This window comes from Crinia signifera, chromosome 2 (assembly GCF_055691185.1).
Source record: "Crinia signifera chromosome 2, ASM5569118v1, whole genome shotgun sequence".
In the NCBI taxonomy this organism is placed as follows: domain Eukaryota; kingdom Metazoa; phylum Chordata; class Amphibia; order Anura; family Myobatrachidae; genus Crinia; species Crinia signifera.
In genome coordinates, this window is record NC_139218.1 from 195,382,757 (window position 1) to 195,408,995 (window position 26,239).

At 43.7% G+C, this 26,239-nt stretch overlaps 1 protein-coding gene across 2 annotated transcripts in view; it reads left to right on the forward strand.

Annotated features, from left to right (window-relative positions):
* The window catches only part of LOC146060369 (protein argonaute-3), a 114,786-nt gene extending 89,151 nt beyond the window's left edge, over positions 1–25,635 (forward strand). The window contains exons 11-19 of one of the 2 annotated variants that reach the window (XM_083173506.1): positions 440–573; positions 1,779–1,963; positions 3,179–3,338; positions 6,040–6,130; positions 7,428–7,622; positions 8,299–8,436; positions 11,042–11,143; positions 15,390–15,589; positions 23,019–25,635. In XM_083173506.1, the coding sequence (XP_083029632.1) occupies positions 440–573; positions 1,779–1,963; positions 3,179–3,338; positions 6,040–6,130; positions 7,428–7,622; positions 8,299–8,436; positions 11,042–11,143; positions 15,390–15,589; positions 23,019–23,127 (1,314 nt within the window). In that variant the 3' untranslated portion in view covers positions 23,128–25,635. The remainder of the gene's footprint in view (positions 1–439; positions 574–1,778; positions 1,964–3,178; positions 3,339–6,039; positions 6,131–7,427; positions 7,623–8,298; positions 8,437–11,041; positions 11,144–15,389; positions 15,590–23,018) is intronic. The other variant, XM_083173507.1, reaches the window with a different exon arrangement.
* The last annotated feature ends 604 nt before the right edge of the window (positions 25,636–26,239 follow it).

Sequence of the window (26,239 nt, forward strand, 5' to 3'; positions counted from 1 at the left end):
CCTTTTTTATGGCCAATCCTATTAAGATGCACACAAATGATATACATTTTTGTTCCATGCAGTTTCAGTGAGACCTGTTTATAAATGGCCACTGCCCTGTTTTCGCACAAAAATTTAGATTTTGGAGATTTGATCCTCCATAAATTCTGTAAAATCAGATTGTATAATTTTTTTCATTATTTGCCATACATTTAATTATATATTTCTATTTTAATAGTTTAAATATTAATTTATTGTAATATATTCTGTATTTGTGTATCTGGTTTACATATTGAGAAAAATAGAATGTACTGAAAGTGCGTGGTCCCAATTACAGAGCAGTTACTGTGGCTTCATAACGATTGATGTCCTGGTAAATAAATGATTTTAATACAGTATGCATCTGATTTTTATTTTCTTTTTTCTCTGTTCCACATGAACGTCTTCCTTTCTTCTGAAGAACCGCACAGTAGCAACTCCCAGCCATGGGGTTTGGGACATGCGGGGGAAACAGTTCCACACTGGTGTGGAGATAAAAATGTGGGCCATTGCATGCTTTGCAACGCAGAGGCAGTGCAGAGAAGAAATTTTAAAGTAAGGCATTTCATTGGCTGGAATTACATGAGCTGTACATATTCATTTTTCCTCCAAAATAGAGACATTTAGGTATAACAAAGAGTGCAGTTACCCCATGCAGTATTTTGGGTCTGTTATATTAGTTATAACTAGTTAAAAGCCCTTCAAAATGATGGCTTAGTGCCTATCTGCTCCGAACTCCAATCTCTTCCTTCACAGCTCTCTGTCCATATCCTACAGATATTGAAAATCATCAATGGTTTATGGCCGATGTAGAAAAGTTTTGCCATTGATGGGGAAGAACCAGATGGTTTCCCATCATCAATGTCAAGCATAAACTTTTAGTTTTTCTTTTTTCCCCAAGGGGCTGGGACATGGAGCATAGCTCCACACTCGACACTCGTGAAGCCCAGTCCCCATGTTTTGATTGGCCCTTTAGTCAAAGAAAATGGATGACCGGCAATAGGTAAAAACATTTATGGTCATCCATTGCATATTGCAACGGCCAGTTGCCCTTTTTGCCATGATGGCAAAGGCAACGCTGGCCATCCTTACCATATCCAAGAAATTTGAAACATATCCTTTTTAGTTTCATTTTCTGTTACGGAGTAATTTGGTCTATCAAGTGGCCTTTAGTGGTCACTGGCGGTACTTCACCTAAAAAGTTAAGGATTTTGCAAAAGAGTGTCTCCTTCATGACTGACATGCATTTTACATTTTCATTACTGAAAAAAGTATCATTAAGAATTAATAAGACTATAGATGTTTTGGGGTAAATTTACTAAAGCTTCTAAAAATTATAAGGTTATGTTGCCCATAGTAACTCATTTTTGGCCACTAAGGGAATCATATAGATATGACTTATTCAAAATCGCAGATGCAAGTCAAATAGGTTGAACTCTATGGACCAACCTCTATTTTCAGCCTTACTTTGTTAATATGCATGTTACTCTATGTATATTACTATGATCCTGTCTTATTTTCTAGGATGCAAATGAGAAATGATAGCATTTGATATGTTGCTATGGGTAACATCACCTCTTTTCATTTTAGAAGCTTTAGTACATTTACCATTTAGAATCTCTTATCTTTAGAGAAACTATTCCAATAGTTTCAAAAATATTCCCAAAACTATTTTAGATCCTCCCTCTTTCTTGCTTATTTTAGTACAAGTTAATCTAACTAAAAATATGTTTTAGTGACTTTTCTGGTATACTTTACAGAGGATTCACTGACCAGCTGAGGAAGATCTCTAAGGATGCCGGGATGCCCATCCAGGGTCAGCCATGCTTCTGTAAATACGCGCAGGGCGCGGACAGTGTGGAGCCAATGTTCAGACACCTCAAAAATACATATTCTGGACTGCAGCTCATTATCGTCATATTGCCAGGAAAAACGCCAGTCTACGGTGATTTTTTTTAACATACATTTTTATTTTAACTATAGAGTGAGTTTTATTCAACATAAGGGGACAGATGTACTAAGCTTGAAAATAATAAAATAAAATGGAGAGTGAAAAACTAAAACCGGATCAGCTCCTAACTGTCATGTTTCCATTTGAGTTTGGAAAATGACAGGTAGTAGCTGATGGTTGGTGGTTTATCAATCTCCATTTTATCACTTTTTAAAGCTTGGTACATCCTCCCCAGGGTCTGATTTAAAGATTTATAGCTAAGGCATATGTGATCCCAATGTGTGAAAATGTGCTAACGCTGCAGCCACTTGGTAATGTATTAAGACTCCCACTAGCAGCTTCTCAGATCCAAGGAACTGCACAAATATGAAGAAATAGTTGCATATCCTTTGATAATAGACTCCCTGATTAAACCTTTGGCCGTGTAGAATTGGCATGGGAACTAAAACTGATGCGCTGGACCCATGTTTTTTGCATTTGGAATTACAGCTTTAGGCTGAGGAGAACCCAGAAATTCCGGTTGTGACATGTCTACGTTTTTCATGCCACTCCTAGTTGCCGCCCCCAAATTGTGTCTGACTCCACATTCACCATAAATACTTTTGTAAATATATCTAGGCAGTTGTGGCACATGCTCAACCTATAAAGAGCTCAACTCCTTAAATATCGCCCAGTGTGTACATGTTAGACATAAGGACCACTGGGGAGAGAGCTAGGGGCTGGGGATATCCAATTTAGGGGGGCATGCAATCCGGGACCACGGCTGTCGATCCCCACCGACAGCCATTATCCTGGCCCGTTTGCGGTCTGATCGACCGCAGAATGACAGGCGGGATTCAGTGTCCCGCCTGCCGCTCGGCACAAAGGGGGCGTGGCCATGAAAATGCCTTGCCATAGTTTTAGTATTCCCTAATAGTAAAACTGTGGCAAGACATGATGGGACTTGTAGTTTCACAACAGCTGGAGGGCCATAGTTTGATGTATGTTATCACAGCTCCAAGGGTTGCAGCACAATGATGAACCCCCCGAGAAGTGTTCGTTATTGGATAGCGTTATTATTCGCTGATTGGATAGCCCCCAGAGAACCTTTTAGCAGCAGTAAATTACCGCTGCTGATAGGATACCACCCCGGTACTTATGCTAGCAGTGGCCATTACATTGTGTTCCATATAGTTGCTCACTGCTCTCTGTTATTTTTGGTTTTCTCAGCGGAGGTCAAACGAGTTGGAGACACGTTGCTAGGGATGGCTACACAGTGCGTCCAAGTGAAGAATGTAATAAAAACATCTCCTCAAACTCTCTCAAATCTGTGCCTAAAAATTAATGTCAAACTGGGAGGGATTAACAATATCCTAGTCCCACATCAACGGTAAGAAAATATTTGTACTCCTTTCTTCTTCTGGGAATGGGACGGCAGAGGAGTTCATTTAAATGCTTTATTTCACTTAAATTATTTTTGTAAACCACAAAAAAGTTTTGAATTTAGTATAAATTCAGTTTAGTGTGCAGCTTATGTATGGCAATAGGTAAAACCCCTGCAGAACATCTGCTTTTACTTTTTCGGTGTGGAGGACCTGGCATGTTGTTCTCTGGGCTGGTGCAACACCAACAGGTTCACTTATTAATTTACTTTTACAACAGGTTCACTTATTAATTATAGTTAAAACTAAAATAAGAAAATGTGAAACCTCCATTTTATTGTCTAACAGCCCAACATACTCAGTATTGGTCTGGCCCTCTGGATTAACTGCACCAAGAGCTTAATAGCACAGTGCTGACTAGCATACTTACCTCTTCCCACGGTGGCCATCAAAATCCTCTTCAGCAGCATCCTCGGTCCCAAGGATGCATTGCACGGGTGTGCCGGTGACATCACCGTCACACTAGCGTGATCCACCCCTGAGATCAGAGATGCCACTGAAGAGGATTCTGAAGGCCGAATGGTCGGCAGGGGACATCGGGGGACCATCAAGGCACCGCCGCGAGACCAGGTAAGTATGAAGAAAAAAACTATTCCAAAATCAGCAAAAATCCCTTATCCAAAACTCTCATGGTCCCAAGCATTTCAGATAAGAGCTACTCAACCTGTATTAGTATTTCTGTATTTTTGTGACAAGTGAGAACTCTGAGAGCATGCTGTTTTAGCTATCTTACCTATCAGAACAATGCCTTTTTTTTTTTTTTTGACAAGCCAACACTTGATACAAAAATCTATAAAGCGGTCTGAGACCTACAGTAGCTGTTTTGTTTTATATGATATGATAGCAGTTTTGTGTTCACTAAAACGACATTGTTTACAAACCGCACACAAAATACCTTTGAGCGATGTTGAAAATATCCACTAAAAATGTCAACGTCACTCACATTTGTTATATAAATGCAAGTAAAAAAATATTATATTTTCCATATAAAGTAAACATCACAGGTCATTAAGATGGATAAAAATGTCTGCTTTGATAAATTCACTTGTTCATATTTCATTGTTCCTTTACATTGCTGGAGAGATAAGTGTCCATATGATTACTTTTACTGCATAATCTAAAGGTCTCTCTAGTATTCTATATAAACAGTATATTAAACTGTTGTTTGAAATAAAAATGGAAATTTAGGGGGAAATTTACTAAAGGAAATTTGTAAAAAATAGGTGTATTTGTATTTAGAAATACACTTATTTTTGACATTTACAATCCTGAAAATACGGCAATTCGTATTCGTATTGATGTGCTATCAATACGAATACGAATTGCCGTATTTTCGGAATTGTAAATGTCAAAAATAAGTATATTTCTAAATACAAATACACCTATTTTTTTACAAATTTCCCCCTTACTTACAGGTGTGTGTGTGTGTGTGTGTGTGTGTCAGTGAGTGGTCCAATGATGCTATTTTTCATCTCTTTACAAACTGGCTGTCCAGGACAAATTCAAAGGATCTATTGTCAATGTAACAGGCAAAAAACAGTCATTAAATATGTGGACAAAAATAAGCAAGTCCTGTCCCTTACCACATAACTGAACCTAATGCCCCAGCGCTGTGTGCTGAGTGATCTGTCAGGGCCACTGTTCTCAATTGAGAGAACACTGGCTATGACTATATTTATACTGTATGCAGTGTAATTCTAGTGAGGCAATAGCAACGCTCAGGATGATACACACAGAGCGATCCATGCTTCATTTCTAAGCGATCTAGACAGATTGCATAGAAATGGCGCTGTAATCGCCCCGTATGTATCGCCCATTAGAAAGGCATACAAACACAATTTACCCAATTTAATATTTTTTTTATACATTTCTCAAGAAGAATCTTTTGACCTAGGGGTGCTGTGAAAAAAAATTCTGATACTCTAGGGTGCCGTGATTCAAAAATGTTTGGTACCCACTGGTCTAGTACTATCAATATCTGTCTAGATGCGCACACCAGTGGGTCATTAACGCCCCCCCATTGTACATGCAGCTAGTCTGGCAATATCGTCTGGGACTGCACGTACGGAGTGGGGGGCTGATGATGTCACTGACAGAGATGAACAGTGCGTATGATCAATAGCATTCTCTGATGGCACAGCCGTTATAGTTAACTATATTGGCGGCTGTGGAAGTCATCTATTGTGTACCCAGCGTAAAAGTCTGAAACCATAGAAGACATTTCGGAGACGCAAGGTTGCATGAGGTAGTTGATGGTATATTTGAATTAATAAGCAAGTATATTTGTCATGTATACCCCAGGACACATGAGAAATACACTTGCTGATTAATAATAAGTTTAGTTCACACTAAAACATGGAATGTCACCCAGTCTTCTATCTCCATTCATTTCATTGCTTGATACATCAACCCCCCATCTCTCTTGCACATGATTGGCTTCTCTAAATGCATGTGTGTACAAATGCTGGTTTTGCTAGTGCTTTTAAGTTATTTCCACCCATTTTTCCTATCAACTTTGCATCAGCCACTTTGTACATACACAATTCTCTAATAATGTAACCTAACACAATTTACGATTTCTTTTTTCAGTTGCCAATTTATGTGAAATTGATTGTTTTTCAATTCTTTAATATGTATATTTTTTTGTAGACCGTCTGTGTTCCAACAGCCTGTTATCTTCTTGGGAGCAGATGTTACTCACCCTCCTGCTGGAGATGGCAAAAAGCCTTCAATTGCTGCTGTAAGTGGCTATATTTTTAGAGCTTTAGTACAAATTTGTGCAAAATTCTCTGATTTATCAAATTAGGCTTAATTTGTTACTGTACTGAGTTCATATGTCATATTCACAGTACTGATAAGTGGTAGAGATGTACTTACTATATGAGCAATTATTTAGCCACTATAGTTTTTCTTGCTTCACTTGATATGAAGGCATAGCAGCCGCTAGAGTGAGGGAGAGAAAAGAACACCCTACTGTGATCCGTGCATCAGGCTAGTGCTTATGTGCAGTGTCCTAACCCCCACGGCCAGCCCCATTGTGCATGCGCTGTACCCTAACCCCCTGGCCAGCCCCACTGTGCATGTGCGGTGTCCTAAGCCCTTGGCCAGCCCCACTGTGCATGTGCGGTGTCCTAAGCCCTTGGCCAGCCCCACTGTGCATGTGCGGTGTCCTAAGCCCTTGGCCAGCCCCACTGTGCAAGTGCGGTGTCCTAAGCCCCTCGCCAGCCCCACTGTGCAAGCACGGTGTCCTAAGCCCCTGGCCAGCCCCACTGTGTAAGTGCGGTGTCCTAACCCCCTGGCCAGCCTCACTGTGCATGCGTGTTACCCTAACCCCCTGGCCAGCCCCACTGTGCATGCGTGGTGTCCTAAACCCCTGACCAGCCCCACTCTGCATGCATGGTGTCCTAATCCCCTGGCCAGCCGCATTGTGCATGTGAGGTGTCCTAAGCCCCTGGCTAGCCCCACTGTTCAAGCGCGGTGTCCTAAGCCCCTGGCCAGCCCAACTGTTCAAGTGCAGTGTCCTAAGCCCCTGGCCAGCCCCACTGTGCAAGTGCGGTGTCCTAAGCCCCTGGCCAGCCACACTGTGTATGCACGAGATAACAAAACCTTGCAAGATCTCAAGCACAGCCCACACACCCACAGAAGCCACCACTGGTTAGTACACCTAATGGCAGTGCCCATACTGGTTCTTTTTATGACATCTTAAATATTATCCACTGACATCATCAGATGTTTGCAGATACTGCAGAGAAAAGTGATTTTTCTTCTACATTAACTGCTCTCATACAAACCAAGGTTCTATAACAACGTGAAATATCTGTGTGATTCATTGAATTGTATATGTGTATTAAAATCTTGCCAGGTGTGAGCGAGTACTGTTCACATTGGAGGATATGGAATCTGGTGTCCCTGTGACGACTGGAAGACATCCTGTTCACCAGCACAGATCTCACACACTCCATAGGCTGGATCTGTTGACTTGATTTGTAAATGTATAACCTTTTTGTTAGATATTTGACTCTTGGTATGTTCATTAGGTTGTAGGCAGTATGGATGCCCACCCTAGCCGGTACTGTGCAACAGTAAGGGTGCAGCGTCCTCGGCAGGAGATTATTCATGACCTAGCTTCCATGGTTCGGGAGCTTCTCATCCAGTTCTACAAATCAACGCGCTTCAAACCCACTCGAATCATCTTTTATCGAGATGGAGTCTCAGAAGGACAGTTTAGACAGGTTGGTCTAGTGAACTTTTTGTTTCCTCTGTTGGTATTGATGGCAGCACAATTCTTTGCAATGCAGCACCTGTTTGCAAGCACTATTTTTTTATTTTTGATTAGGGTGGGAAACTTCTATATATACATCTAATGCACCTACACCCATATAAACACAGACTCTGTTTCCTTGATTTTTCAAGACAGATTATACATACTTTTTCACCGTTATGAGGATCCACCCAAATATTGAGGGCAGCGGTTTTACAGTAATTGCATGCTGAATAAAGGCTTCAGTTTTCTCAAGAATTGGTTCCACCAAACATTGTGCTTTCTGGCTTCTCTCTCTTCATGCAGACTTTGAAATTGATGACAGATGAGAACTATTTGGCTCATCCTGTCGCATTTGACAAGTGCACACAATAACATATTTGGGTTAATTTTTTTTGTTGGGAGACAGTTAACTTACCAGTAGGTGTGGAAGGAAACCAGAGTACCTGGAGGAAACCCACACATGGCCAGGTAGTATATACACACTCCACACGGTTAAGTCCATGGTGGGAATCAAACCTATGACCACAGTGTTGTGGGGTAGTAATGCTGACTATTAAACCATCTGTACTGCTCACTCAGTTTATTTGCTGGTTCATTCCTTTGTGAAACATTAATTATAAACTTGATTGTTTTGTGTGTTTAAGCAGGTGTTATATTACGAGCTGCTAGCAATCAGAGAAGCCTGTATTAGTCTGGAGAAAGACTACCAGCCTGGAATCACCTACATCGTAGTACAGAAAAGACATCACACAAGGCTGTTCTGTGCAGATCGAACTGAAAGGGTACATAGGACATATATTTATACAATTTCAAAAGTTTGTAATGTCATATACAAGGACTTAAAGGTTGAGAACCAAAGAACACACAATATAAAGTATACAGTATGTTGCAGAACAAACTGTAAAACACACCCTTACTTTATATGTATTATTCTGTTGAAGGTTAGGTATACTGTATATGGAATTGATTTATTGAAAATTTGTCATGTTGAAGGAATTATCATACCTTGCCGATTCCAATCCATAGTATTAATAAAGATAAAGGGTTATATTTGCCTGTGGATATACCAGCTCTATTAACCCCTTGAGTGGTGGGTTTTGCTGGGGCAGGACAAACCTACCAGGGAAGGTTTATCCTGCCCCAGCAAAACCCACCACAGATCACAGGAGCCTCCCCCCTCACCTCTGCTCTGGTGTTAGTACGCCTGAGTTTCCCTGCCGCCTGTCAGTCATCACTGACCACACAGGCGGCAGGCTTGGGGATGTTTTGCTGCGTCTCGGGAGGACTCGGGCATCTGAACTCTCCCGAGCCCCCCCCCCCCCAAGCCACCCCGAACATCTCGAGCCTGCCGCCTACGTCACTGCAGGAAACTGCATGGCGGCTGGGAAAGAGGGGGTCAGGGGTGCTCTGGTGTACGATCGCCGGAGCAAAGGTAATGGGGGGGGGGGGGGGTTTGGGGGTAGTGACGGTGAGGGGCTCTAGAGGTGCTGCGCCAGTGGTGCACACCTGGACACCATTGGTACACACCTATTTCACATTAGTGGTATGCCCGGAAATTTTCCGGGACAGCCCACTGCGGCAGCCACCGGGCATACCACCCAAGGGGTTAATGTTATTAGATATGCCAGCTGAGTTGTAATGTTAGTGGCTTAGAAATCTTTTGCATTGCTGTGTACCTGCTTTTCTACAGACTTTGGGTCTCCTAAGTGACCTCCATGGTTATCATAGTCTAATGGACAGCAGTGTGGTATTTGATGTCATTTACAGGTACTTAAATATACATCTTTAAGCACCATACATGTATATAGGACAATTATTAAGTAGCATTACTAGCAGTAAGGCCATCACTGTTCCTTTAAATCCCATAGATTTTAAGGATAGCTAGTCATTTATAGTTCCAGATCATGTATAACGTCACCCACTTTTATCTGTTCATAATGCTTAGAGTTTATGGGAACAGTTTTGAATTTACATTTACTATTTGCTTTCCATCTCTGCATAATGATAATACAATATTTACATTTTAATTAAATAACTCCTCAAAAAGAGACTTGTTGATTCAACAAAAAAATACATTTACTATGGGCAAGACCCATGTATACGCTCGCACCTCCCTGCCCTATTGCCTTTTACTTGCTTCACTAAAATCATCACTGCTCAATTACCTTTTGTCATAGACTGATCTACAGCCACCAGCCTTGGGGACGGACAGTAGGTATATAGCTGTAGGGAGATTGGGGTCAGAGGAACACATGAGGAACAAAATATACATGGGTCAGTGGTCACGGGTATTCTTTTGGTATAGGGGCAGAAGTACATATGGAAGCGGATATGATAGGTGTTTTTAGGGAGGTAGAGATATTCAAGGGGAGGGGCAGAGGCATTCTTGGTCAGTTATGAGGCAGTGGTACAATGAATAGGGGAGATGAAGGGTGCACATGGGGAGGCAAAGGGGCAGAATGCATGGGGGGTCAGAGGCATGATTGGTGAAGAGGGAACAGTAGTACATAAGGGGAGGACAGCATTAATGAGAGATGGGGCAGAGACATAAGTGAAGAAGGAGCGGTGATGTTTCCTGAAGTCACCTATGAGAACATGGCTATTGCAATACCACTTTTGCCCATTGTGGCCAGTGCAGAGCACTGTCATTCCCTTACTGAAATTGTCACTTTTACTAAAATAGTCACTGCTAACATCTACACTTTCTTATGTAGGTCTACACTTTCCAAATGCGGTATAAAATGCTGAATGCCACATCTAACGAACAAACAGACACTTACCAGCACCTCTATTATTTATAGATTTTTATATATATATATATATATATATATATATATATATATATATATATATATATATATATTTTATATAACTGAAATGATGTATTCTACCAACGGCTACATTGTCTTTTTTTATTTGGGAGTGCCGCACTGATGCGTATGTGTGTGTGTATGTAAATGTATATTGGTCCCAATGCAGCCCTGGCGAATATCGCAGGCCATACGCTGGCTGACTGACAAACAGCCGGTGTTTGTGGCCAGCACCCCAGCGTTTTCTGGAAGTGCCGCACAAAAATGCAAGCAGGCCTGGCTGTTGGGAGGGAGGGACGCTGATGGCATCAACTGCCCCAAACTCCCACTGCCATTGTAGCACTGAATTCCTCCATCTTTTCGCGGCTGCAAGCCATTTGCAACTGTCTCAGGCGGACCCATAATCAGGTCTGAATCAGCCCCATTGTGTGAACTGTATATACATATTTGTATGCACATAATATAATATAGTAGTTGGTCAATTTGTGTATTATAAGCGAATATATTATCCATACTGCAAGTTTGAAAATCAATTGCTGCTGCCATTTATACTGCTTCTGTTCTTTCTTGGCATCAGGTTGGAAGGAGTGGAAACATCCCAGCTGGAACGACTGTGGATACAGACATAACACATCCATACGAGTTTGATTTTTACCTCTGCAGCCATGCTGGAATACAGGTAAGTTGGATGTTACCTTTTTTAGCTTATCAATCTATGTACCTAACTAATCATGGTTAGTAGAGCAGTCTGCCTATTACTGCACAGCTAGTGGTTACAATAGTACAATTTTATAGTTGTTTTTGTGATGTGCCAACTATTGTTTGTTTCTCCAAATCCAAAAATCATTTAATAATAATTCAGTACACATTTCTAAAGCCTCATGTTTTTTGTTTGGGTTTTAAATGTATGATTTGGAAGTGTTTAAAAGGCACCTGACTCATTAAAGTTTGCTAGTTTACATTATGTCTTGATCACAATGTTTGTGTACAATAAATCTTAGATTTTGCAGTACTCCTCCCTTGTTGTATAGAATATAGACAAACACAAGTTTATGGGTTGATTCAATTAAGCGAGATCCTCTCACTCCCAGATGTAAGCGCATCTACTGTATATGCTGCACTTACCATCACTCTGGACTCGCAGAGTTTTGATCACAGGGGTGCAAGTCCAGGCCACAAGGGGTATTTTTCAATCACATTTCTCAGATTAAAATTGTTTTCAGCAGGCCATCATGCTTTGCTTGCACCGCTGATTACATTTAGCAGGTTTAGTCTTTTAGGTCTAATAAAAATTTCTGTTAGTTTTTTGTGTTTTTTAATAGGATTGACCTATAGCATTACATCCAGATGATCTGTCTGGGAATTCATCATAGGTTTCTTAGTTTAGTAATTTAGTTGCTCAAAGCCAGTACTAAATGATGTACTATTTCATAATCTGTTGCCCTAATAATTAGATATTTGTTTAACTTTTTTTCCTTTGCCAAAGGTAGACGAAACTGAGTGTGAACCTATTTTCCCCACAGCATGTACTCCCTAGTACAGGGGTTCCCAATCTTTTTTGATTCACGGCACCCTAGAGTATCAAAAACATTTTCACGGCACCCCCAGGCCAAATTTTTATTTATTAGATTGGGTTTATATGTGATTCTTAGGGTCAGTTATTTGTTAAAGGCCAGGATTTGCTTCTGTTTAAACACATTTTATAATTGGCAGCCACCAGCATTTGTTTTGCTCATAAATAATTAGCCATTAATAATTTGAATTGGTCCTGGATCACCAACCCAGGGCACCCCTGCAAGTGTCCTGAGGCACCCCAGGGAGCCACGGCACACAGTTTGGGAACCACTGCCCTAGTACCTTGATGGCTAACCTTGACACTCCAGATGTTTTTAAACTACACATCCCAGCATGCTCTGCTTCAGTTTTGCTATTTTGGCCATGCTAAATCTGATGCAGAGCATGCTGGGATGTGTAGTTCAACAACAGCTGGAGTGTCAAGGTTAGCCATCAAGGGCCTAGTAACTTGCTCCAGGCCTTAGTATCTTAGTATGATAGTGATTTACTGTATACCTTTTTGGGCTGATCTAGCTAGACATAACCTTGCAAAGGCTAGATGCTTCTTCTACCTTTGCACCCAACTTACATGCACCTGTAACCATTTATCTTATTATCTTTGGTGGCATTTCCAGCAGCACTATATATATATATATATATATATATATATATATATATATATATATATATATATATATATATATATATATATATATATATATATATATATACACAAGTAGTCTATAGAATTCTTTTTTTAAATTGAGTGATTTTTATTAAATTTTCTGATACACAGATTAACATAGCAGACAACCAAATTTATCGACTGAAATTTTGAGAAGATGAAGTAGAAAAAATAATAAATAAATAGATAAATAAATAATTAAAAATAAACAAATAAATTCATTAAATTATATAAAAAAAAGAAAACCACATCAATACAATGCAATACAATATTAATAAATATTATATATATATATATATAATTTACAGTATCAGTATCTTTTCATTCGTACATATGTCTTTTCCAAATTAACATGAATTAAAAAAGCATTCACATTATTAGCTTAGCTGTACTACAAGGTTTGTCCTAGTCATCACCCGCATGCATCATTATAGTCACATGTATTTCTCCATCTCCTCTAGCATTCAATGCTGTAGCTACCTTGTAACAGTGACGCTGGTTACTTTATCAAACTAATCTGTCAGCCGTTTTAAGAAACTACTGAGAAACCTGGTTGCACACTGTTTGTAAATAACTACCACTGACATAATATTTAACGAAGTAATTATTGTTATCAGTGTAATTTCCCAAACATACACCTGTACAGCTGCTGCGTACGTACGACCGATCCATTGTGTGCACCTAAACTGCCTGAAAACTCTGGTCATGTGAACTGTCGAATGACCGGTGGCATGTGCTTAAAATCACTCACGATCTGCTCCCAATCACAACTGATCAGACTTCTGATTAGAGGACTAACCACTCGTACGATGATGTGCACACAAGATTGTAGGCTTGGGTACAATCGCGTTCTGGTGTATGGGTGCCTTACACTGCTGACAATCACTGCTATAGTGATTCAACTGAAGATCAAAAATCTGGTAAATATCTGTAGTGTATAAACACATCCTGTAAATATTGGAAATTGTGCAATTAAGGAAGAAATGTAAAAATCTTCAAATCATGGATTGCAGATTGCTGATGTATGCTTTAGTCACAAAATGATGCAACTGGGATGCACCAGGAGGCTTTGCTGATTAATTGGATATGCAACACTTGTATATCTGTGTGCAACGGAGTTCATGAAACGGTACAAGGAGCAAAACAGAACTTGTGTTGTAAATAATGGTACTTCTATGTTAGCCGGGCGCCCGGCTATGCTACGCTGACAACGTAGCTGCGGCTACGTTGTCAGCGTAGACATTGCCGGGCAGCCGGCTAACAGCGGGCAGTGGGCGGGAGGGCCGCGGCGGCCGGCTAAGCAGCGGGAGGGTGGGCAGGCGGCAGTGACGCGGGAGGGTAGGCGGGCGGCGGTGACGCGATGCGGCCGCTGGGGGAGCATCACATCTTTTCCCGGCTCCCCCAGCGGCACTAGCCAGCCACCTTTGCCATCGATTGTCCCCCAGCCACCTTTGCCATCGATGGCAAAAGTGCAACTGACCATTGATCGGTTATAAGTATGCAATGGATGACCTTAGATGTTTTTAAACCATCGATGGTCATCCAGGGATGGCCATCATTGCTTTTGCCATCGATGGTAAAAGTGCAACTGACCATCGATGGTGTATAAGTATGCAATGGATGACCATCGATGTTTTCACACATTGATGGTCATCCAGGGATTATTTTTTTTTTAAACATCGATGGTCCATGGCGCTGGGACTGTCATGGCGGACCCACGGAGAACATATCCCCACTATCCACGTCATACCCCCACTATCCACGTCATACCCCCACTATCCACCTGGGCGTGGAGTTAATTTAATAAAGTGTGGCGTGCGCTGCGAGCTACCGAGCTCGAAGCGTGGCGAGTGGACGCGGATACGTCCGCGAGGGGATAAGCGTTCCCTCGCGAGGCTCACTGCGCTCACCAGGCTTCGGGCTCGGTGTCTCACTGCGCCACCCACACTTTATTAATTAAATTAACTCCACGCCCACGTGGATAGTGGGGGCATTATGCATTAACGTAGCTCAAAATACTTACACCACTAAGCTAACGGGCGCCCAACTAACATATAAGTACCTAAATAATTTAGTAGCATCCTCTACATCAGGGCTGGGCAACACCGGCCCTCCAGATGTTGATAAACTACAAATCCCAGCATGCCTTGCATCAGTTTCAGCATGGCCACATAGCAAAACTAATGCAAAGCATCCTGGGATGTGTAGTCCATTAACATCTGGAGGGCCGGTGTTGCCCAGCCCTGCTCTACATCGTAGCAAATCATATGCATATTCAGAGACTCAGTCACACAAAGATATAGACATTTCCTATATCAGATTAATCAGCACAGTCTCCTAGTGCATTCTAGCTGCATCATATTTAGGCTAAAATGCATTTTCGGCCACAAAAAAAGGTCTTGATGGACCTGGCATTTCTTCTGTATGTGGACCTGTTTTAAAAATATAAATTATTACAAATTATTACAATTGTATGTAGTGGTATGTGATCATGTTTTAGCATTTCATTTACCTGTAGTTTTAATTGCAACTGATTTGAAAAATTATTACAAATTATTACAATTGTATGTAGTGGTATGTGATCATGTTTTAGCATTTCATTTACCTGTAGTTTTAATTGCAACTGATTTGAAAAATTGTTCTTCATGAAGTGTAACATGTGATCTGACCCATTTTTCTCCCACAGGGTACTAGCAGGCCTTCTCACTATCATGTCTTGTGGGATGATAACTGTTTCACTGCTGATGAACTCCAGCTGCTGACCTACCAGCTGTGCCACACATACGTGCGATGCACGAGATCAGTCTCCATCCCAGCACCTGCCTATTATGCCCACCTTGTGGCATTCAGGGCTAGGTACCATCTCGTGGACAAGGAGCATGACAGGTAAACTGTTGATCTGTCATGCAAACTAACCTTTTACCTGATGGGGTTAAACTTTTAGTTATATCATCTAATTTATAACTCATTTCTTCTCTCCCCATATTTTCACCTTCCGATTATTTCCCCTTCTATGCTCTTTACAGGGGAGAGCTTAACACAGTCAAGCATTTACAGTTTTTCTGTTCTCGGACAAGGACATACTATGTTGCAATTACTGGTCATTCTCAGTAACAAAATACCACTGTCATTTTAGAGGTATTGTTCTTAAACAATAGCTGGTAACTATGGGAACACCACATGTATTTTTCCGTAGTTGTCTGGACTGCCAACAGTGACCTTGATCATTAAATAAGAAAAACGTTAACAGAATTTAGTAAAACTGCAAAAAAAATTACATTTGTTTATAAGCAAAAACGCTGGATAAATATAAGTCAATTATTGATCTGTGTTTCTTTATCGTCCACTAGGGGGCACAGGAGTTCACGCTGGGTATGAGAGGTGAGGTAGCAGAGCGTGCACCAAAGGGTTACAAAAATGTACCCAGCATGCTCCCTGCCTCCCTTCTCCCTCATAACCCGCCCCCTGACCCTGGGTCACCAGTTTTTTCTTTGGTGCCAAGGAGAGAGCAGCACCATTATCGCGGCTGTTAGAACAGCCATGGGTTAGAGCTGCTGCGGCGGGTGCTCTTTTAGTGAATCACCGGCAGCGCAGCTCCATCACTCGGCGGCGGCGAAGGCAGCGCTGGCGACTGGGCTGGGGACTTCCGTCGCGGGACCCTCTCTCGGAGGCTCCCGCATGCTGCACTCCGTCCCCGGGCAGGTAAGCGGCGGTTCCCTGCTTGCAGGGAGCCGCGTCTAGCAGCGATCCCCCCCCCCCATTTGTATGGGAGTCAGCGGGGGGGCAGGCAGTGGGGGTCTGGACTGCTCCACCTTTCCACTAGATCACCAGGGACAATTAGTCAGGCTATGTCCCGGGGGTTGATGCCTGAGGGGGAGGTTAGACAGCCTGGGAACCTACAGCCATACACATTGGAAATGTTGTATATTGGGCCTGGTTAGTACTTGAGTGGGAGACCACATAGGAACACCAGGTGCTGTAGGTTAGTCCCTCCCCCACCCCTGAGGAAGTGCTGAGGCTTGCTCTCTGATTGCCCCAGGTGTCCCAGCTCCTCGTTAAGGTCCTAATCAGCAGCCATTCTGGCACTTGCTGGGTTTAGAGACAGAGGCTGCTGGGATTCTCCCCCACACCCTGCTCCTGGAAGCCTGGTGTGTGTGTAGTATTTCTCCTCTCCTGCTGCTGGCTGGATTGTTGAGCTCTGCTGATGTCTTCTTTCCAATATCATTGGAAGCTTGAAGACAGCCTGGGATCTACAGCTAATGCTGTATAATTGGGCCTGGTTAGTACTTGAGTGGGTGACCACATAGGAACACCAGGTGATGTAGGATTGCCCCAGGTGTCCCAGCTCCTCATTAAGGTCCTAATCAGCAGCCATTCTGGCACTTGCTGGGTTTAGAGACGGAGGCTGCTGGGATTCTCCCCCACACCCTGCTCCTGGAGCCTGGTGTGTGTGTGGTATTTCTCCTCTCCTGCTGCTGGCTGGATTGTTGAGCTTTGCTGATGTCTTCTTTCCAATATCATTGGAAGCTTGAAGACAGCCTGGGATCTACAGCTAATGCTATATATTGGGCCTGGTTAGTACTTGAGTGGGTGACCACATAGGAACGCCAGGTGCTGTAGGAGTACGGAGGGTGTAATGGTTAGCATTACTGCCTCACAGCACTGAGGTCCTGGGTTCGATTCCCACCATGGTCCTAACTGTGCGGAGTTTGTATATTCTCCCCGTACTTGAGTGGGTTTCCTCCGGGTACTCCGGTTTCCTCCCACAATCCAAAAAAAAAAAAAAAACATTTTTGCCCCAGGTGTCCCAGCTCCTCATTAAGGTCCTAATCAGCAGCCATTCTGGCACTTGCTGGGTTTAGAGATGGAGGCTGCTGGGATTCTCCCCCACACCCTGCTTCTGGAGCCTGGTGTTTGTGGTATTTATCCTCTCCTGCGGCTGGTACTCTGATGCTGTCTTCCTTCCAATATCATTGGAAGAGATGAAAGTTTGAAACACTGTCACCATTCATAGTATTGGCTTTGCATATACGGTGTCTCCTTTTCAGCTTGCTGAATTGTTGAGTTTATCTGCCCATACCAAATGGCTTTGCTAAAGCTTTGTGGGTAAGGCTACAAGTGTGTTGCTTGGGTGTCAGTGTTGTAACTGCTGGTGTTTTTTGTCTTTTATCATGGACAGTATGCCTAAGGCGAAACCTGGCAAGGAGACTCCATCTCCGATGCAGCGTACCTGTAGGGTATGTGTGGACATACTCTCTCAGCAGGAGGAGGATATCTGTTCCAGGTGTTTGGCCCTTGAAGCAGATCTTCTGCTGCCTTCACAGCAGGAACCGGCCTGGGCTTCGACCTTGACTCAGGTATTGACATATTGACCGCTTGTCAACTCCTTACCTCCTGCGCCCCTGCCCCCTGTGCCCATGCCCCCTGTGGCAGTGGCCAGCACCAGTGTTGGGGCAGCTCCTGCTTATGTAGAGCCCCCTTGGTGGCAATCCTTTGCACAATCTGTGCAGGGGTTGACGGCTACTCGGGCGGGCAGGGATTCCAGGAGGCAGGGTAGGCAGCAGAGTCCCGATGCGGGTTCTCCGCGTTCCGATTCGGATTCCAGCTCAGTGGCGGAATCCGCAGGGGCCGATGACACTTTGTCCTCAGTGGAGGTAGAGTCTCTGATGCATGAGGTTAAGGCAGTCCTCCAGAGGGAGGATGAGGCTCCTGCCCCTAAAAGTAAAGACCTGCTTTTTAAGCGTCTTAAGAAAGTATTGGCCCAGCTCCCGCCTTCGGCCCTCATGGAGGATTTATTGGAGACTGCGTGGTCTCAACCGTTTAGAAGGTTCCAGCTTTCCAAGCAACTTACTACTTTTTAACCTGTTCCTCCCACAGAGAGGGCTAAGTGGGAAAATCCTCCCCTGGCGGATGATCATGTTGCGCGATTAGCTCGCGCTTCAGTACTGCCCATTTCGGATTCTTTATCTTTGAAGGACCCTTCTGAGAATTTCCTCAGGACTGCTTTTCACAGGCAGGGGCCATTAGGTGTACCACGCTTGCCGCGTCATGGGTGGCCAAGGCAGTGTCTGAGTGGGCGGGCAAGGTGGAGAGAGGTTTGTCCGACGGCACTAGTCCTTCCTCTAGATTTTCCTCATCCACTAAGGGAGCCAAGCCCTGCACCAAGCAGCCCTGGGCTACCAGACGTCCAGTGGCTAAACAGGTCAGGGAGGTGGTCTCCAGGGGCTATGCCCTGACATTCCGGTTCCCCCCTCCTCAGTGTTATTTTTGCACGGGTCTTCCAAAGGACCCAGCGAAACGACAAGTGCTACAGCTTTCCATCTGCTCTCTTTTGGACTCGAACGTCATTGTTCCAGTTCCTCAGGAGCAGAGGGGTCAGGGGTTCTTCTCCACCCTATTCTTGATTCACAAACTGGATGGTTCTCACCGTCCTACCCTGAATCTGAAGTCGCTCACTATTTTTCTGCGAGTGCCGAAGTTTCGCATGGAGTCCCTGCGTTCGATCATTCTCTCACTGGAGCCAGGGGACTTCATGGCCTCACTAGATATACTTCACATCCCCATCCGACAGGAACATCAGCACTTTGAGGTTCGCCCTTCGGGTCGAACACTTCCAGTTCAGGGCGCTACCTTTTGGTCTATCTACGGCTCCCAGGGTGTTCACCAAGGTGATGGCGGTCAGGGCTGCACACCTGCACCGGCTGGGGGTTCGGATGATTCCATACCTGGACGGCCCACTGATTTTGGAAAGTCCCCAGACCTACTACGGAGTCATTTGCAGGTCGTGATTACACTTCTGTTATCTCACGGTTGGAGGATAACCTGGAAGAAATCGTTTCTTACTCCTTCCCAAAGGACACTTCACTTGGGAGCTCGGCTGGGCACTCGGTTGTAGAGAGTATATCTTCCAGAGGATAAGATCCACTCCCTTCAGAGGAAGATTCATTCCCTTATAGGTCACAGAAGGGTCTCAGTACACAAGTGTATGGTGGTGTCTTCGACATGGTAGAGTATACACAGTTTCACTCGCGCCCACTTCGGCTTTACACTCTCAGCCAGTGGACAGGAGATCATACTCGTCTAAGGAGTCAATTGATCACACTGCCCCCGAAGGTTCGCCTGTCTCTCACATGGTGGTTAAAGACAGACAACTTGTCTCAGGGCCGCCCGTTTTGGATTCCAACCTGAGTCTTGCTTACCACGGATGCCAGCCTACGGGGCTGGGGAGCGGTTTGCAATTCTCAATCTTTTCATGGTCGCTGGACGGCTCAGGAGTGTTGCCTTCCGATCAATCTCCTGGAATTGAGAGCAATCCTTCTGGCTCTTCAGAGGTTGGGGTCCCTCATCCGAGGGTGCCCTGTAAAGATCCGGTCCGACAGCACCACGCCTGTGGCCTTTATCAACAGGCAGGGCGGGACATGCAGCAAAGGAGCGATAAAAGAAGTCTCCTAGATATTCAGGTGGGCGGAGAAGCAGATTTCTGCAATCTCTGCAGTCTTCATCCCAGGGGTTCTCAATTTTGAGGCAGACTTTTTAAGTCGGCAAGATAGTGTACGCATTCCCCCTGTTTCAACTCCTACTTCGCCTTCTGTGGAAGTTCAGGAAGGAGGGAGGAATGATGATCCTAGTGGCCCCAGATTGGCCCCGTGAGGTTGGTACGCGGATCTATGGAACCTGTTGGTAGCCTCTCCTCTGAGTCTATCTCTGCGTCCAGACCTGATTTCACAGGGGCCATTCCGACACCCGGACTTTAGTGGCCTGGCTTTGACGGGCTGGCTGTTGAGGTGTCCCTCTTTAGAGGTTTTCCGGGCACTTTAATCATCTCCTTTCGAGCCTCTGGAGGAGGTGGATCTGAAATGGCTATCCTGGAAGGTGGCTTCTTGTTGGCTATTTCCTCAGCACGAAGGGGGTCTGACATGAGTGCATTATCATGGAAACCGTTTTTTCTGGTATTTCACCCGGACAGGGCGGTTCTTTGTACCAAACTGGATTTTCATCCAAAGGTGGTGTCTGAGTTTCACCTTAACCAGGAAATAGTGGTGCCTTCTTTTCCAGGTTCTTCTGAAGCTGAAGCTTCTCTTGATGTAGTCCGTGCGTTGCAGATTTATCTTCGCAGGACTAAGTCAACTTGTAAGTCGGGTTCACTGTTTGTGCTTTATGGGGCCAATAAGAGGGGCTAGCCCGCTTCCAAACAGTCCTTGGCGAGATGGCTCAGATCAGTGGTTCGCCAAGCGTATCTTTCCACACTGATTACTCCCCCGGAGGGGATTACTGCACATTCTACCAGGTCTGTGGGTACATCCTGGGCCGCTAATCGAGGCGCCTCAGCTGAACAGGCTCTGTAAGGCGGCTACTTGGTCCTCTTCCCAGACCTTTATCAAGTTTTATGCATTTGATACCTTTGCATCGGCTAATGCACAGTTTGGTAGACATGTGCTTTCCGCAGTCCAGGAGCGTCCCCCACCCGTGAGGGGACAGCTTTAGGACGTCCCAGCGTGAACTCCTGTGCCCCCTAGTGGACGATAAAGAAAATAGGATTTATGGTCTTACCTTGATAAATCCCTTTCTTTGAGTCCATAGGGGGCACAGGACGCCCTCCCAGACGCACCTGGTAGCGGGGCTTCCTATGTAGGAAAGTTCCATGGCTTTAGGGCCTGTATGCTATGTGGGTGTGCGTTTGCTCTTCCTTCTTCTCTGGCTCTGCTCCTACCTTGGGCTTGCTAACGAAACTGGTGACCCAGGGTCAGGGGGCGGGTTATGAGGGAGAAGGGAGGCAGGGAGCATGCTGGGTACATTTTTGTAACCCTTTGGTGCACGCTCTGCTACCTCACCTCTCATACCCAGCGTGAACTCCTGTGCCCCCTATGGACTCAAAGAAAGGGATTTATCAAGGTAAGACCATAAATCCTATTTTTTCCATCAAAGTTAATGTGAGGTACATATTAGACTGTTTTTTTAAAACAAATTTACCGATAATACCCAATGATAAATGCGCTGGTCGTTAGTGACATCCAATGTCATCTGTACATGCAGCTCAATTGGCAGAACACCGCATGGCCACGCTCCCCCCACAGTCTACTCCGTCTTTGACTAGTTCCCTGATGCTAATGGGTTTGCTGGGTACACACATTGGAGGTTATTCTAGTTGACCCGCAAAGCTGCAAAATTTGCAGCTTTGCTGATCATCTAAATGCCGCCCGCACGAGCATCCCCCCCGCACGCTGATTTCCCTGCACGTGCGAATGGATGTTTAGCTTAAACATCCATTTACAGCCTTGTGCGCGGGGGGGTGGGGGGGGGGGGTGAAATCATTTGATGGTCCGCTGACCTTTGAATGATTTGTACAGCGCTCGCAGATCTAAGACACCTCTTTGGTGTCTTAGATCTACGGGTCCCTGTATGGGAAGTGGGCGTCTGACATCCGCTGCCTTGGTAATTTTTAAATATTATTTAGTGTGCCGCAAGGTAAAAAGGTTGAAAATCACTGCTGTAATGTGTATGCAGATATAGGCACAGTTGTCCACAAAATATAGGCATGCCACATATCATTTTAATCAGCAGAGTACGCTTGTGCATAGTAATGTGAATAAGATGTATTTTCGTCAAAGCAAGATTGTCTGACACTAACAGAGTTTCACAGACCTGTCAGCTCACTACACCAAGCATCTCATACTGTGTGGCTTATCTAGGTGAGATGTATGCAGGCACATACCTGTATGCATATGCCAGATGCAGTGACACACATCTATGTCAGCAGATTAAATAATTTGGTTTGGTTTTAAATCCAACAAGAATGATGGTGGACATACATAGCAATAGGGGAACAAGAGTGTAGGGAAGTAGAACTTGACTGCATTTATAGGGCAGAGAGCCAGTAGAGAGACTGGCAGAGGAGAGGGCAGTAGAGCTGAAGTGTTGAGAGACAATATTGAAGCAGGCAGCAGTATTGGGGATTAAGTGAACCGGTAGGAAGTGAGAGTATGGTAGGCCAGAAGATGAGTATGTTATAATCATCAAGGCAAGATGTAGTGATGGTAGTTTTAGCGATAAAGAGCCTAACACTAGACATATTATGAAGGTTGAAGTTGCAAGATAGAGGGATTGAGTGTGGTGGTGAATGAGAGGGTGGAGTCAGGGATCACACATAGACAGCAGACTTGGTAGACCACAGGGGAGTGTCAACCTGCCATGCACTAACTTGTGTTACATGTATGAATATGATTGAAGGCTACCTGAGGCTGTGTCAGTGACATGTTCTGCAGGAGACCCATGCAAAAGTGTATTAACCAAACTTTCTTTACATTTCTTTTTATAGTGCTGAAGGAAGCCACGTATCTGGTCAGAGCAATGGTCGGGACCCACAAGCCCTTGCCAAGGCTGTGCAAATTCACCAGGATACCTTACGTACCATGTACTTCGCATGAGAGCAACTGTTGCCCACATACATGCACAGGTTTGACTTACTACAAGGAACCTGGAGGATCTCATGTGGGTTTCAGGGCCCAGTAGGGTGATTCACTTTCTCCTGACTTCCCATCTCTCCCTAGCCTTCTCTCCTGGCTTGCACTGAAGCCCAGGCGCAGTGATTGAGGGTAGAGCTAGTCCTGGGAATAGAAGATGATTAAGGAATACAGCACTATTATGCAATATGAAACCAGCCAACTGCTAGATCGTTGTAATGGAGCCTCCACTTGGAAGCACTGCTTATGTTTTTTGTCTTTCTTTTACTTTCCAATATTTTAACCCTTTTATGCCTTTACCTCAAATTGCTCTGCAGCATAAGCTGTCTTTGCAAAAAAAAACTAAAAAACAAGAAAAGCAAAATATAGGGATGTATGTGAGAATGTTAGCATATCTGTACACACTGGGGCTTGGCTGGCAAAGGACATAATCTATCATATACTTGTGATACAGCAGTATGACCAAACCTGCTGTAGCTATTTTTAAAATGTAGTTAATGTAATGCTTATTCTTGTAGCAACAAATGAACATGAGAAAGACTAAACTGATCTATTTTACCTTTCACCTCTTAAGCCCTTGTGGTGAAATTGGAGTGATTTGTCAAACTCCAGCTGCACAGGGGTCGAAGTTCATAAACAGCCTATCTCGTGTGTGTGTCCTGATATGTATATATGTATACACACATATGTGTGTAACTTTGGAATACATACATGTGTATATGTATATTTATGTGCGTGTGTATGTGAATATTGGATATGAAGCTGATGGATGTTCAAAGGAAGAGGATTTAGATCTTTGGCACAGCTGTTCATGGTCTGTTCTCTTTCATCTTTTTTTTTTTCTTTCATTTCTGTCATATCCATGTGCACAAATCACATCACTCAGTGCTTCCCCTTCATTCCCCTTGTTAGCAAAACCCAAGCGAGTAATGCACATGCCCAGTGATGACTAGATACTTAAATCCAGTCCTCTTACATAGGGAATCAGGTGCCTATTCCTTGCACTGCAGTAACACCCTTGTTGGCATTGGAGTAGGTAATGCTAACGAATGTTTTGTTCTGGAGTCTTGATGGAAAGTCTATGTTATAATGATCAGTCTGCCTACCTTGCTCTGTATTTGAAAATGAAGACATATCCATGGTAATGTCCTCACATTAAGGCTTCTTTACAGGCAGTTCTGTACTAGATTTAATCACCTTATTCTGTATGCTAGCAAATGTGTCTCCATTGCAATACTCTAGGCTAGGGATGGATAACCTTTGGCATCCAGCTGTTGTTGAACTACATATCCCAGCATGCCCTGCAATGGTTTTAGCATGGCTCAATAACAAACCTGCAGCAGGGCATGCTAGGATATTTAGTTCAACAACAGCTGGAGTGCCAAGGGTTCCCCTCTCTGCTTTAGGCAGAGCTCCTAATACAACATTGCACCCTTCATACAAAGTAGGAATGGGGGAATTGGCTTCTTTTTTTGATCTATGTAATATATACATTTTCATGGTTGTTTGTGGGAATGTTAAGCTTTTCTAGTACTTTATTTTTTTATATTTATTAGAATAATGACACTAATTTAATTATTTCTGAAAATTTTCTCTGCAACCATTTTTTGTGGTCTTTGTGACTGACCGTTTTAGGTTTTTATTTTCATTTTAATGCTAGAAGCAAAACTTTGAAGGGGCCTGCTGGACATTGCTGGTCCCTCTGTCAACTTTGGTGTGTAACCTAGAAAAAAAGCCTTAATTATGAAAGCAAAGTGTCCAAATGGTAAACTTTAGAATGCTGAAACTTGTTGTTTCTCCCCAGAAATGGGTTCTCATCAGTGATTTGTGCAATGGTTGGTACTTAGGCTTTACATGCCTACATCAAAGGTTTCATTCTCCTGTATGGACCAATACGATTTCTTTATTACACTTTGTCAAAATTATTCAAGTTACTTTAGTGTCTGGGCATAAGCAACAGCTAGAAATCATTCTACGTAACATTGATTCCAAAAGCACTGACAAATCTAGCCAATGCTAGGCAAGGGTAGCCTCTCCTAGTTTGGTGCAAATGGAAACACACAGTCAATCATGATTCTGTTGCTGAAATACTTTGTACTGGTCAATTTAAGCCAAAACCCTAAAAACAATTATTTGGTTTTACTTCATAGTTTAAGGGGGATATTCTATCACCGTTGAGCATCTCCCGTCGGGGAAGATGTCAGCCGGGCCCTATTCAATGCTGTCTTCCTCGACAGCATTGAGCAGGGGATCTCGCAGAACGAGCCCCACTTTACAAGCAGTCAGGCTCGTTCTGCCGGGAATTGACGCGCTCCCGGCCGGAGCGCACCGATTCCCGGCCACTTCTCGCAGCCACACCCTCTTCTCACTCCCCGGCAGGCGGGACATTGAATCCCGCCTGCTTGTTCTCAGTCAAGCTGACCAAGAACGAGACTGGATCACGGCTCGACAGCCGTGACCCCCAGATTGAATACCCCCCCCCCCCCCTTAGTGACAACATTTACCACTTTTGTTATGGTATTTTCTTCATTTCTGAAGTGATAGGCATCTTTAAATGGAAACGCTGTGGCACTGGACATCCAGTGTGAGATTTATCAACTCTTGGAGAGAGAGAAAGTGGCAACCAATAAACTCCTGTCATTTCTCAAACACAGCCATGATAAAAGCAGTTTGGCTGGTACTTTACCTCTCTCCTAGCTTTGATAAATCTCCCACTCTGTTGGCAGCTTTTTTGTCCCAAAATTGTTTTCTTAATAGAGTTATGGGTACAAAATAAAACCCAAGCAATACATATTTATTTGAAATCGCTGAGGAGACCAAAAATAAAATAAATTCTTTGACATTGTATCACTTTCTGTATTTAAAGTGGAAGACTCCTTTTCTCCAAACTGGCACTGGTACCCAATATAATGGTTGTGCCTAGTGTATCTCTATTATAGATATGGCAAACCCTTACTATAAAGCCTATTGTGCCATTTATAGTATTATAGAGATGGCAATCTTTAAATCTTACAGCTCTGCTTACAACAGAGGTTTCTTGTAGCAGCCCTTTCAGATTATTGGGTGTGAGAATCAG